At 38.5% G+C, this 14,967-nt stretch overlaps 1 protein-coding gene across 3 annotated transcripts; it reads left to right on the top strand.

The window, feature by feature from the left end:
• The first annotated feature begins 1,357 nt into the window (after positions 1-1,357).
• On the top strand, positions 1,358-14,206 carry LOC103296596 (cysteine-rich secretory protein 2). Of its 3 annotated transcripts, XR_003613047.2 has the most exons (11): positions 1,358-1,459; positions 2,297-2,400; positions 4,829-4,865; positions 5,801-5,871; positions 7,037-7,153; positions 8,294-8,381; positions 9,067-9,212; positions 9,629-9,726; positions 11,729-11,817; positions 13,560-13,755; positions 13,848-14,206. XR_003613047.2 is itself a non-coding variant. In XM_028127904.2 (10 exons), exons 4-10 carry the CDS (start codon positions 5,803-5,805, stop codon positions 13,685-13,687), a joined length of 711 nt encoding a protein of 236 aa, XP_027983705.1. In that variant the 5' UTR covers positions 1,358-1,459; positions 2,297-2,400; positions 4,829-4,865; positions 5,801-5,802; the 3' UTR covers positions 13,688-14,206. The 3 variants fall into 3 exon arrangements, 2 of the variants coding, with proteins under 2 accessions (XP_027983705.1, XP_027983703.1); XM_028127904.2 differs by having other exon boundaries at positions 8,294-8,357; positions 13,560-14,206; XM_028127902.2 differs by having other exon boundaries at positions 13,560-14,206.
• The last annotated feature ends 761 nt before the right edge of the window (positions 14,207-14,967 follow it).

The raw sequence follows: 14,967 nt of genomic DNA, 5'->3' as shown, positions 1-14,967 counted from the left end.
CCAGCAGGGGGGCCATGAGGGGCGACCAGGCCAGCAGGGAGGGCAGTTGGGGGTGATCATGCCAACATGCAGAGGCAGTGAGGGGCAACCAGGCCGGCAGGGGGGCAGTTGGGGGCGATCATGCCAGTACGCAGAGGCAGTGAGGGGTGATCAGACCGGCAGGGGGGGCAGTTAGGGGCAACTAGGCAGGCAGGCAGGTGAGCGATTAGAAGCCAGCAGTCCAGGATTGTGAGAGGGATGTCCCGGATTAGAGAGGGTGCAGGCTGGGCTGAGGGGACCCCCACTCCCATGCACGAATTTCGTGCACTGGGCCCCTAGTGGATTTATAAACACTTAGAAAATCTGTCAGGAGTTAACTTTGATTTAATGTAACCATAAGAGTAAAGCAATATAAAATGACTTTTAAGCCAGTTGTAACTGAACTGAAATAGTAGAGGAGAATTAAAATAATGTCTGTGCAACTGTCACTTGGAATTTTAACATTGCAAAGGGAAAGTGGCACTCAGCACCATGAAGCAGGCAGTCTTGTTCTAGTTGTGCCTATGTGAGTTTCAAAGGTTTGGGGAGAAATTTTAATCCTCTCTTCATGGGCACAGAGAACTAGCAGGTGATGGATGATAATCCTTGGTTTGACATCTTTAGACCCAACATATCCTCTAATTAACATATTAACTCATTCCCTTAAATCTTGAAAACAACTAAGCATAGCAGAAAATGTATCTATTAATCATCTGCCCTCTGTGAAGAGAGGAACACATCTTCAAACCACACCCCATATCCCTGCTGAACTTGGAAGCCAGCATCCTTCGATCAGGAATTCTGGGCATTTCCCTAAGACTCGGTCCTGTGTTCCTGTGACTCTCTTTTGAATTTCCTGACAACAAAACGGGCGTGGAAAGAATAAAGCAGGACACGGGCATAGAGTGTTTATGAGCAGACCTGCCAAATGCCAACTTTATGTGACCCTGAGCTCACTGTTCCCACCACACGGGTATAGCACTGAACATTTAGATATCAATAGACTTTTCCAATCTGTTCTTTAAATTCTGACCCGTGCTGACTCAGGGGATCTTGTCTGTATAGGGACACCTCCTTTTCAGCCGCACCCTGGGCATTTTAAATCCTGATACATCTCCATCCTCTTTGTACTGTTGGGTGTGTGAGCAGACATTTTCCTTCCTCATCATGGTAATGAGAGAAAAGCAGATCCCTGCTTTTTACCAGGGAGAATGGGTAGGATTTTTCTCCAGGGCAGCCCTGGAGGGAGCCGGGGGGAGTTGGGGGAAGAACTGGGTTCGCCTGACTGCGCCGAAGCACAAAGCCCTGTGACGTGGCGCCCACGTGGCTGACTGGCCGTTTCACAGCCACTGCAGCTGGAGGAGGGGCCAGTTGCAGCCCGACCCTGGCTCCGGCCCTGGCTCCGGCCCTGAAGCAGGAAGATCTGGGCCCAGGAGCCAGGGTAAGAAGTAGAACAGGCTGGGAAATTGGAAATGACCAGGGCGGGGGAGCTGGGGTGAAGACAGGGGAGAGGACCGTCTGTGATGTGAGGGGTCTTGTGATCCTTAGTACTCTTTGGCCCTCTGGTACCCATCGTTGGCTGAATCAGTGCACGGGTAGGGTGTTTCTCTGTGTTGCTTAGTGCCCATTCGCCAGAGGCTTTCAATGTGCGTGTCTATGTGAGTCCTCTTGAAACTCTTTGCCTATCTTAACGATAAATCTTTCTAATTCACACGGTGCGCTCTGAGTCATAGCCGAAGCCTTAAGTCATTTCTAAATCTGGCCTTCCATGAAGTCAACTTGAGAAGTTTTGCTTCTTATGTTTTGAGTGCAGTTATTAGAAACTATGTATTATTACAAACAAGTAGAATTGTGGTTGTTGAATCTTCTGGGCTTTATGTCCTCTAGTGGCTTCCAGGAAATGACTTGAAAAGAAATATAGGTGTGACCAAAATCTATGTTGTAAATGCCCATTATGTGGGTGTCCACTTACAGAGTTTATCTTCTAAAGAGTATATGGGTTAGAGGCCTAGATGAGTTGTGAATCTTGAAAATATGTTGTGATATTCCAAGGATGTCAATTAACCCAATTATTTATTAGTATTTGAATAAAATACAAGGACATCAAAACAGTCTGATCTCAGAAGGCGATTATGGTCCTAATGGTGAGACCGAATTAATACAGTGAAGTATTAGAGAACAAGACTAAACAGTTGTATCGAGTTTTAAGTTTAGAGATGAATGATTCTACCTAGTCTTCACATCTTTATGTTAAATGTCCTCTTTTGACCTGTTTCAGGATTATGGAACCATACACCATGCTCTTCCTGTAGACACTCCAGCAGAACCCTGACATCCTGGTCTTAAAACATCTGCAACAGAGGGCACAGTACTTTTCTATTAGTAAGTAGTTGCGGGAGAGAGGGGGGGGGGGGGTGGGGGGAGGTGGGGGACGGAGGGAATGGCAGCCAAACTTTCAACTATGTATGCATGTGGGTTTAAAGGAATAAAAAAATAATCATTTTTCTTTCTGTAAGTATAATATCAGGCTGATGTAAAGGATAAATTATTGATTGTACACGAAATGCTGAATCGAGGCCAGGGGAGGAGAGAGGGGAGCTAAGTACAGGCTAGCCATGATTTTATACTAAGGATAGTTCACTGAGTATGTAATAGAAGGAGCAAGATAAAAGCACTTTGAATTTTCTTCCTTTGCAAATAACTATTTTATGGAAAGGTGATTGAGTTTTTAATACCAAATATTAACATGGGTTTCCACTTTTTTAGGGCAGGTTACTTAATCTTGTATTCTCTTTTTAGTAATTATTCAAATTAAATACCTAACTTTGAACATAATGTTAAAAAAAACTAGTTACTGAATGAATTTATTAATGTATGTGTTTTCAAGTGGTAATACCCAGTGATTACCCACCTGGCATCCTGGTTATGTCACTCATTCAGCCCTGAGTGCCTCCTATGGACCACGTAGTTGCAGGGAGGAGGGTGGGATTGGGGGACAGAAGACTTAACCCTTCGGGGGCTCACTGTTAAATATTGTACAAGGTGCAATGGCGGCACAATCAAAGTACTTGTCACTCACCACTTCAAAGTAACAAGAGTAGAGTGGACAGTCTACCTGGCCTGTGCTGGCCATCTCTCTACCCACTGTGTTATTAGCCAACTTACAAAAGTAGAGTATGAAACTCATTTTGAAAATATCCCTAAATATGTGTTCAGAACCTTAAGAGAGATCTGTATGACTTCGATTAATAACCAAATGTGGGTAAGGAAGAATGCGTGGCCTATTTCAGATAATGCTGCTCTTAAAAGCCTATTCACAAACTTAAAGAGCTTTTAGAAATGAATGATTGTGAATAACCATGTAAATAGCCTTAACCTTTCAATCTTAAATGTATCTATATAAAATACAAAGAAACTTACAACATAGACACAGTGGACCTATTATGGAACTCTGTAACCAATGAATGTGAACATCTAGCCACTAAGTGCAGTATTTTCACTGAAATTTGAAGAACTTATGAAAGATACTTCTTCATTAGGAATCTTTGGTTAATGGATTCATGGTGTGGTGGCTCAGGTATGGCATGTGATGGTAATCTTTTTAGTCATGGATGTATAATCTACATTAATTTAGTGCTTAAAGGATTAATCAGCAGATTATGTAATTAATGTCACAGTAAGTTATAGTTTGCCAGTAGCTCTAAAACATTCTAATCTGACTCTTCCCCTCTAATTTGTGTTTAACTTCATTTGAGATAGTACCTTCAATTCAGGTATTTGGCTACCCAGTGAAGGCATACATATCTAAAGGTGATCTGAATCTTCTCCCTAGAAAACTAGAAACTTTTCTGATTGTAGTAGAAAGAAGATAATGACTTATGAAGGTTTTATGTTTCTTGAATTTTACTTTCTTTACTTGTCCAACAGTGGCCAGTTGTAATATTTATAGTTATACACTGTGCCTTACATTTTTATATTTTTATTTATGCAAACTATAAAATTCCCCATACATGCAAAAAATATAAATACAGGTATTAGAAAGACTTTTAAAATTAGCAGTTTAATCAATCAACATGCATTTACGGAAGTTCTTAGGAGCTCAGAAAACTACCACACAGTATAAAGGATAATAATGAAAATATTAATAATTTCCATTTGTTGAGTATTCTATGCCAGGCATTATATTAGGTATTTTATGCCTTTTAGTTTTCAAAGAAAACAGATGATAAGATAATCCACATTTTACAGAAGAGAAAACTGAATTTCCAAGAGGGTTTCCCAGCACTGGTGTTTTTAAAAACTACGTTCGCAACCAATAAGGTATAGAAAGTTAACTAGGAAGTCAATGTCACAGAAAGCTGAGCCACACCAGTTCAGCCACAAAGTAGGATTCAAGTTACCTTTGAAGTGATTAACCTTTTGCACTCGGATGTCGAGTATAACTCGACACGGTTAGCATTAGAATAAAGGAATCAAGAAAAAAGCAAGCAAGTGCAAAGAGTTAACTTGTCTTGAGTGGTTATTATAATGATACTAGGCCAAAATGGCAGCATCCAAATTTTAGGGTGCCCAAGAGAAGGCTGGTTAGGGAAGAAGGGCATGCTTTACTCAGATAAAAGCTACATGAGCATCATTGTCAAAAAACAATGTCAGACAACTGGCAACGAAATTTTAAGCTATTGGTATAAAACATTCTGTTTCAAAAATTTATTGACTTAGATTTACTGGAACAACCAGAATTTGCTGAAACAGAAGTAGGTGAAATATATATGGTGCTCTGACCTTCTCTTCACCTCCCTTCTTCCACCAGGTAAAGCAGATACTGCATCCTGCTCTGAGGACCAACAGTAAGTGATGATTCATGAATTGTAATGTGAACGTGTTATTTGTTAATCGTTTTTATTTTGCCTATGATAAAATTATATATTTAATCAATCCATGGTTTTTAAAACTTTATGTTTAAATTTTTATTATTGACAGAATCAAGTAAAATTTACTCACTATATCAAATTGAAACTTAAATGAATTCTTTATATTTCATTCTAAAATAGAAGCTATAAATAATTCCCATGTTTATGACTTTGAAACAATTGAACTAGAACTATCTTTAATAGAAAAAGGTAAAAATGTGACAATTTATATATATGTTATATATACTTTAAGAGCATCAGTCATGTTCATCAATTTACATTTTACTAGAGGCTTGGTGCACAAATTTGTGCATGGGTGGGGTCCCTCAGCCTGGCTGGCGATTGAGGCCTATGAGGAGGAGTATCTGGGGAGAAGTACCCAGGGAGGTTGGTCTGCCAGGCACCCCCAATAGGGACCAATTAGGGGGGTGAGGGCTGGCGGTCCAGGGGGAGGGGTGGCGGGAGGGTGTCTGGCCAGAGGGAGGGGCTGAAGGAAGTTGGCCAGCTGGGGGAGAGGCTGCAGGAGGTTGGCTGTGGGAACACACTGACCACCAGTGGACAGCTCCTGCGTTGAGCATCTGCCCCCTGGTGGTCAGAGTACATCATAGAAACTGGTCAACCGGTCATTCCTGTGGTTTGGTCATAACAGTCGCTTAGGCTTTTATATACATAGATTGTCCCTAGCAGAGACAATGTTAGTTCCACTATTATTCTACTGGCACCATATGGCAGTCTTCTCTTGTTATATTACGAATTTGGGAGTCACAGTGGTTATGAGATAACCATGTTCACTACATTGATTTTCCCCTCTTGTTCATGTACTACTAGTTTCAATGCAGAACTACTTTGTTTTATTTTGACTTACTTCCCAGCAATGGCTTTACTCTCAGTGGTGGTGTTTCTGGCTGCTGTCCTGCTTCCATCTTTTCCTGCAGAAAGTAAGGTAATATTACAATGAAAAATCCTTCCAGCCCTATCTAGACAACTTTGTGGGATGGCAAGGCACTTTGAGAGTGGGAAGGGCGGGGGTGTCTGGCCCATCACAAAATATTCACTGGTTGCTCAGAGCACTTAGCACAATTACCTAGATGAAGTCCAAGGCTGCACTGTGCAGTACAGTAACTGCTAGTCACATGTGGCTACTGAACACTTGAAATATGGCTTGTCTAAAATAAGCTGTACTGTAAGTGTAAAACACATTCCAGATTTAAAAGATTTAGTATAAAAGCAGAGGAAAATATTGCATCAATAGTTTTTATATTGAATACACATTGAAATAGTATTTTAGATAATCATAAATTTAGGTCATTAAATCACGTAAACTTTATGGAACAATTCACACACCCTACTCTCCCTTCAGACTTAGACCCCCACACACCCACACACAAAGATAAACCAATAAGTATTGGTGACTGATTTAATACCTTAATTATATTTCTGTTAATAAAGGAAAAGAATCAGCAATAGTCCGTTAACTGGATGACTTTGCTTCCTCCAAATTACCTTGGAGATTTGTTTAATATTGCAAAATTGTCTTTTGAGTGATTCCATAAAATCTAACCACAATAGGTAGAATGAGTTACATAGAATTTTGAATGCATTTCAACTGAGCCTAAATATTCTTTCCCTAATACATTCTAAATACATTCTGTCTCTAAATACAGATACCATACCAGGTCAAAGTTCCCTCAAAGTCTAGGATGAACCTTGACCTCCCCTTTATCCCTTTGCTGCAGCCCGATCAAATGTAAATGAATATATCTTAGGGTTCCTATTGTGCACTTTTGTGGTTATAAAATATTATCACTCATATGTCATATTAAGAATTTCCTAGAACTAGAAATGGGCATTTGTGGCCTTAAACAGTTTTTAAAATTTTGTCATGTTATGAATTACACTTCCATCCTCAAATCTTCAAGTTACTTCTTCAAGTTACTTCTATCTGTCAAAGTTTTGGCTGAGATTCATTGGCAATGCTTGGCAACTAATATTGGCTTAACTGGACAATTTTTAAAGTGGTCCTTGCTTCCTTGAATTAACTTATTTACTCTTATATGTTAAAGATTTTTCAAAAATGTTTTAAAAACCCTGATTTCATTTCCCTTTAGGATCCAGCCTTTTCTGCTTTGTTAACCACTCAAATGAATATTCAAAAAGAGATTGTAAATAAACACAATGAATTAAGGAAATCAGTCTCTCCACCTGCCAGCAACATGCTAAAGATGGTAAGAAGCAGTAATATAAGGAAAGTGGTGGGAACAAGCTGATAGTTGGCATCTTTGAAGAACTTTGTGGCTTACAACATTCTGCCTCTGTTTTGCTATTTCATTTGAGTTATGTTATATGAAGAAATCCTTAGTTTTACTTTATAATGGTTAAACAACTCATCAAGTTTACAGGGCTATAAATTTGGGAAGACAGAATTAGAAACCAGACCATCAGGCATCAAATGTGAAGCTGTTACATTTTTTTCTTCACTCTCTTTTTTAGTCTAAAATAAACCCCTTTCTTTCAGAATCAGTGCCATTGAGGGTAAATAGCATCCTTTCCAGGGTGCAGTCCCTGAAAGCTAAATATCTCCTATATTAAAACAGTGTGCTACAAATTGAATTGGGAATAATCTAGACCAGCTTATTACTATCGAAATCTATAATAATAAAAGCGCAATATGCTAATTCGACCGGACAGCCAAACGACCTTCTGAACGTTATTCCAGATGTCCTTCCAGATGCAGCCGCGGCAGTGGGGGCCGAGGCAGAGGTGGTTAGGGCGATCAGGCAGGCAATCAGGCAGAGGGGTTAGGGGCAATCAGGCAGGCAGGAAAGTGGTTAGGGGCAATGAGGCAGGCAGGCAGAGTGGTTAGGAACCAGTGGTCCTGGATTGCGAGAGGGATGTCTGACTGCCAGTTTAGACCCCATCCTGCTATGGGATTAGGACTAAACTGGCAGTCAGATATCCCCCAAAGAGTCTCAGATTGCAAGAGGGTGCAGGCCGGGTTGAGGGTTGCCCCTTCCCTCACCCCATGCATGAATTTCGTGCACCAGGCCTCTAGTATAATTATAATACTTCACATGGGATCAGTATTTAGAATAGAATCATCACTAAAAATCCCAGGTGTGGCTGCTGTGCGATCATAAATAGTCATTTCTCTTGTTAGATACATCACCTATGGACTGTTTTTGTGGGAAATGGCATTGTGGCAGATAAAGACACACCAGAGATATTTTAAGAACAATGACAAATAGGTAATACATCTACAGAAGTTTTGAAGTAGTGCAAATTAATTTTATCAATCAGATTACAATGCGAACGTTTTGTTTGAGTTGAACTTTTAAGTGTATATATTTTTTCCTTATAATAATTAGGAATGGAACAGAGAAGCAACAGCAAATGCCCAGAAGTGGGCAAACAAGTGCACTTTAGAACACAGTAAGCCAGAGGAACGACAAACCAGTATGTAAATTAGTAAATATTTGTTGAATAAAAGAAGAAATAAAATAACAGTGGACAAATAAAATAGAATGGATCCTTCTGGTGTAGTACATTAAGACTATGAATAAATGTTACTTACACTTGGCTTTTTGGAATCACAGTATCTGTATATGGAGAGATAGTTATGATAAATGCCATTTTGTGTTTATTGATTGTTTGTTATGCAAATAATTTCTCAAGCAGTATCTAATTTGTTCCTCCCACCCTACTCATGAGTAAAGTAGGACGTGGAAGGAATGACTTACCCAAGAACACAACCTGATGTAGTGACATATATCGGAAAGCTAACCAGGCTTTCTGATTTCTAATCCACTGACCTTTTGTGATATTGTATAGCCATTTGGTATTCTGAAATTATTTATTTTGTGTTCACAAAATATATTGAATTATGTGGAATTTTACCTAATTTTTTTCTTTACAAATATGAAACCTTTTTAAATTAGAATGATATTTTGATTATGTTGATTCATTAAAAAAAATTTTATAATAGTCAAGTATTTTGTATGGACTGTGTAACTATAATGCATGGAACCATATAGTCGATTCAAAAAACACAGAAGACATATCAAGGATCCTGGTGTTCAAATAGTTGATTTCTTTTACCATTGCAGCTTTATTGCTTTCCTCATATTCTGTTCCTTTATAGGTACGAAATGTGGTGAGAATCTTTATATGTCAAGTGACCCTACTGAGTGGTCAAATGCAGTCCAAAATTGGTATGATGAGAGTCACGATTTTGTTTATGGTGTAGGACCAAAGTCTCCCAATGCAGTGGTTGGACATTATACCCAGGTAAAGGGAACAATGAAAATACTTCTACCACAAATGCTCTAATACAGAAAGCTTCTTCAAATTATGACCCATTCGAGTGTTTAATTTGGGGAAAGAGCCCGAATAGGTACAATACAGTACCATTGGACTGGTACTTCACCGGCAGCTGTCATTTTATTTTGATGGCTTGCAAAACTCTTGGTTGGAAAGTGCACTCTGTATTTTTCCAGCATTACAAATGAATAGTGTAGTGAATGTACATAAAAAAATTAATATTTTAAAAGTGTGTGATTTTGTTTCAATAATGTAAATATTTCCATAAAATACATGGCTGCAAGCTATAGTAGTAACATTTTTCCAAGTTTTTATTTGGTATTTGTCCTTTAATATTTTCCCTTTCTCACATATTCTTTATATATTCCCTTATGTATTTGTAGCTTGTTTGGTACTCATCTTACCGTGTTGGATGTGGAGTTGCTTATTGTCCCAATCAAGATAGTCTAAAATACTACTATGTTTGCCACTATTGTCCTGCGTGAGTATACACTTTAGAGATTAATGTCAATACTTCCATCTGCAATTTGATATTTTTAAATTTGCATATATTAGACAAATCAGAATAAAAACATGTGTTTCAGTAAAGGAAAGTAATAAATCTTTGGAAATGCTTTTTAAGGTGAGATAAGAGACCAAGTTCTCAGACCAAGTATAAATGTGAAGCTCTCTTTTCTCAACTGTAAAACAATGTCTTCTTTCTCAATTGCCTTTCCCAAGTGCTCAAGATTATTCCCTGAGCTTGTGGAGTGTGCATGTCTCTTGATTAGCTGTCATCAGTTCTACTTTCATGCCCTAATGATGCTTGATAATTAAGCAAGGGGTGGTAGTGCAGTGGCAAATTTGGGATCCAAGATTGTGATTTCTGCCTTTTCTGCAAAAATGTTTCTGCTCCTGTTTATCTACAAACCACTTACATTTTTACCATTAAAAATGATTCCTTCTCTTGTGTTTCAGAGGTTTTTCAAGAGATCTTTAATATATTTCGGAGTCCAGAAAAAGTTAACATCTTAAGTCTTTGTTTCTCAGCAGTTTTTTTTTTTTCAAATATATTTTTTTATGATTTCAGAGAGCAAGGGAGAGGGAGAGAGAGATGGAAAAATCAATGATGAGAGAAAATCATTGATCGGCTGCCTCCTGCACACCCTCTTCTGGCATGTGCCCTGACTGGAAAACAAACTGTGACCTCCTACTTCATAGGTTGATATTCAACCCCTGAGCCACACCAGCCTGGCCTCAGCAGTTTTCACACACAAAAACAACTCAATAATGAACCACCCCATACTGTCTTGATTTATAGCTGGAAACTTGTTGTTTCATCCAACAATATGTTCGAAGTCATCCACAATAAATACTATGGACATATCAAAGATCTAATCTCAACATATCTCTTAGCTTAAATTCCTTATGACTAGAGACAGGGGGGACCCCCCCCTCCCAAACTAAATCTCCCACAGGATTTATTTTGAGATTGTAGATAACCTGGGGCTATTGATCTCCCATTTGAGAAGTGTGGTCTGCATAGTCATTTGCCACTAGAAAGAAGTGAAAAGTCCTAGCAGAATGCACTCAAACTCACTGCCCGGCTGTGAGAGGGGAGGCATCTGGAGCCAGGCATCTGAAGTGAGGGGTGGAGTGAATAATGGAGGGGAGCAGAGATGAGAGAATCCCCCCAATACCCTTCACACACACACACACACACACACACACCCACACACACACACACCACTAACTATTTAAATATCATTGTTCCTGCCTAGACCGGTTTGGCTCAGTGGATAGAGCGTCGGCCTGCGGACTCAAGGGTCCCAGGTTCGATTCCGGTCAGGGGCATGTACCTTGGTTGCGGGCACATCCCCAGCAGGGGGTGTGCAGGAGGCAGCTGGTCGATGTTTCTCTCTCATCGATGTTTCTAGCTCTCTGTCCCTCTCTCTTCCTCTCTGTGAAAAATCAATAAAATATATTTTAAAATATATATATCATTGTTCCTGCCTAGAAGTATCTGTCCCTAGTACATATCAGAGAAATTGTGGTATTTTATCATCTTCCAAATATAAATGATATTGGTAGCATTGAGTATTTTCTTTCATACTACAACTCCCTAGCCCCAAGAGTTTCTCCTGTCTGTCTGGGAGGTATGTTCTAACCCTAGCCAGCACATTGGGGTGCACTGCCTTACCAATCTAACCAACGTCTTGTGGGAGATGAAGAGAGTGTTGAAATATACTCTGAAAAATTTAGACTGTAGTTATCCCAATTTAGTTGTTCAACCTACAGAATTACAGTGAAGGAGATGGGTCAATGTTTGAGGTATTAATTTGGAGGCCATCTGAATTACACACTGGGAATTGTAATTTTTCACTCTTGGTAACATATCTAAATATATTTAATAACTATGTATATTTGGTGACTAATGTTATCCCTGGAGTAGAAACGAAATAGCAAAGTGAAAACTATTTGACATTATGTTTTTTAAATTTCAGTGGCAATAATGTGAGTAAAAAGAATACCCCTTACCAACAAGGAACACCCTGTGCCAGTTGCCCCAGTGACTGTAACAATGGACTATGCAGTAAGTTTGAAGTGATTTTACCTGCTGTTATAATAGTTGATATCTTTTTTTTCTTTTTATGGATTAAGAACTCTCCTAAAGTTACCAATTTAAATACTATCTTGATGCAAAATACAGAAAGATTCCTCAACAGAATGTGTTTAAGGAAACATTTTATACACTTTTATAACTTACACTAGAGGCCTGGTGTATGAAATTCATGCACGGGGGCAGGTGTGTATATGTCCCTCAGCCCAGTGTGCACCCTCTCCAATCTGGGACCCCTCGAGGGATGTCCAACTGCAGTTGGACATCTGTCTCACAATCCAAGACTGCTGGCTCCCAACTGCTCACCTGCCTGATTGCCCCTAACAGCTTCTGCCTGCCAGCCTGATCACCCCGTAACCACTCCCCTGCCAACCTGATCAACACCTAACTGCTCCCCTGTCGGCCTGGTCACCCCTAACTGCCCTCCCTTGCCAGCATGGTCACCCATAATTGCCCTCCCCTGCCATCCTGGTTGCCCCCAACTGCCCTCCCCTGCTGGCCTGATTGCTCACAACTGCCCCCCCCCTGCAGGCCTGAGTCCCCCCCAACAGCCCTCCTCTGCAGGCCTGGGTCACCCCCAACTACCCTCCCCTGCAGGCCTGGTCCCTCCCAACTGCCCTCTCCTGCTGGCCTGATCGCCCACAACTTCCCTCCCCTGCTGGCCTTCTTGTGGTGGCCATCTCGTGTCCACATGGGGGCGGCCATCTTGTGTGTTGGAGTGATGGTCAATTTGCATATTATCCTTTTATTAGATAGGAAGATATGTTTTGTAATGAAAAGAGTATTATGATTTCTAACATAATGAAACATCTACCATCAATGGCTTTGTGACTATGCAAAGCTCATTAATATTAACTATACAAGTTTCTGGTAACTAGTTCATTTCATCAGAGTATCATTACACAAAAGGTGGTGTTTTGAAAATATGAAAATGATAAATCTACAGATGTGAGATGAACATTATGGCTCAATCTAGACAGGCAAACCAAATATTAAATTTCTTTTGTGATAATATGTTCATTATGCTGATTATCATATTTTTATAGTATAATTGGAATCATAATGTTTGACTTGACAAATGATCACTTAGCCTATAATTTGATAGTAGTTTTGTGTATTTTTTAATGACAAAAATTCAATCTGTATACAAAATTGGTTCATGCTGTTGCAAAAGGAGAGAATAAAATAAATTTCATATATATCATTTCAAAGTTCTCATAAATAGAAGTAAAAAAAGCTGTTGGCCTTTCATAGTTGGGATACTTTCATTAAAATTATGAACAATAGAATTGACCCATTCACTGATATTTTTACCTTTCAAATTCATTCACCTTCAGTTAGCCTTCTTTTTATAAAGCTTTAATTCAGAATATTGATGATATCAAAGCTATAAATCAACTACAGAAGAAAAAAGTTGAATATTTATACCACTGCTGAATGCTATTTGCTAAAGAGCTTGGAATTATCCTATTAGCATAAGCATTCAACTGAGAGGTAGAGATAGAGAGAGAGACTTTGCTTTGTTGTTCCACTTATTTATGCATTCATTGGTTGATTCCGGGATCAAACCTGCAACCTTTGTGTATTGGGATGTCTCTCTAACCAACTGAACTGCCCAGCCAGGCTCCCTCTACACCTATGCATTATGAAAGTATGAATTGTTTTGCTGCTACTAAGGAAAATGATAACATGTAACTAATCTGTTTTTGTTACAGCCAATAGTTGTGAGTATGAAGATCTCCTTAGTAACTGTGGTTCCTTGAAGACAACAGCAGGCTGTGCGCATGAATTGCTCAAGGAAAAGTGCAAGGCTACTTGTCTATGTCAAGACAAAATTTTCTGAAATGCTCAACGTGCAATGCACAAGATTAAGTAGAAAAGGGCTGCATTACTTAGACCTGGTGGAGAAAGGTGCATCATTTAATTGACACATCCCAGAGGGAAAATTGTAAGCCTGTTAGTTACAAATTTGATTCCAAACAGTAATGCATCTTTTTCTCTAGGATCTTCACAGAATTCTCTCTCATGCATCGATTTACAAAAGCAAAATGATGCCAACTTTGGACTTTGAGATACATTTGGTACTTTAAAGTGAACGAATTAAATCAAGTTGAGGATGTTTAAAGTTGTAACCACAGGATTTAGGTCACTAGAATTTTGGACTAAAATGAAGAATCACATGTTTCATGAAACAACTTGGAGAAAAAAACACCTGTACCATCATTGTAATTCCTAGCACATGATTTTTTACATGTATAAAGAATGAATTCAAAGATTGGATCTACCTTTGTCTTATGGTGTCCTTTAAAAAAATAAGTAGTCAGCTTTTAGAATAAAGAACATATCTAAGCAACCACATAGACATGATTCTTGTGCAATATTTTATAAGATTCATAATTACTCCAACTAGACTCAGCCCAGTTAAATGATTATATCGAACAAAATTTCCAAAATATTTGCCTATGAAATTAAACTTTAACAACAAAAAATCTGTTGTTCTTTCTTTTTACTTTTTGACATTTTGATAATCCTATTTATTTAGTTGATACATTTGTAAAAAGAGGGTACCATCTGACAATATATACAAATATATCCTCTTCCCCAGAAGAAAAACAATAGTAATAGGTATTTTAGAGAGATTTATCATTGATAAGTCTTTGCCTACATTGTAATTTAAGATTGATAAAACAACAGTCAAGTCACTCTATCTTTTACAGGTAGTGATAAAAAGAAAAATGATTGCCTCAAACATTTTTCCTAAAAAAATTAAAATAAGTCCTCAATTTAAAAATCTAGAAAAAGAACAGTAGAATAAATCTAAAGTGAAGAAGAAAATGATAGTCATAACTGGAAATTAATGAAATCGATAATAGAAAATCAAAATATATAATTAATAAATCAAAATTATGTGTTTTAGAATTAATAAAATAGACAAATGACTAGGTGGCTTAATACAGAAAGAAAGATAAAACAAAAAAATTAAGATGACAAGGGAAAAAGAGCTATTAAAATGTAAGAAATAAAGAGAAAGAGATGTGGCAGGGAGGTAACTATTAAAACCTCTATACAAATATATTTGGAAACCTAGATAAATAATTTGCTAGGAAAATAAAAGTACAAAAA

Source organism: Eptesicus fuscus, chromosome 10, assembly GCF_027574615.1.
Source record: "Eptesicus fuscus isolate TK198812 chromosome 10, DD_ASM_mEF_20220401, whole genome shotgun sequence".
NCBI classification, from domain to species: domain Eukaryota; kingdom Metazoa; phylum Chordata; class Mammalia; order Chiroptera; family Vespertilionidae; genus Eptesicus; species Eptesicus fuscus.
The sequence above is the reverse complement of the archived record's forward strand: the minus strand, read 5'-3'. Positions and strand labels throughout refer to the sequence as shown.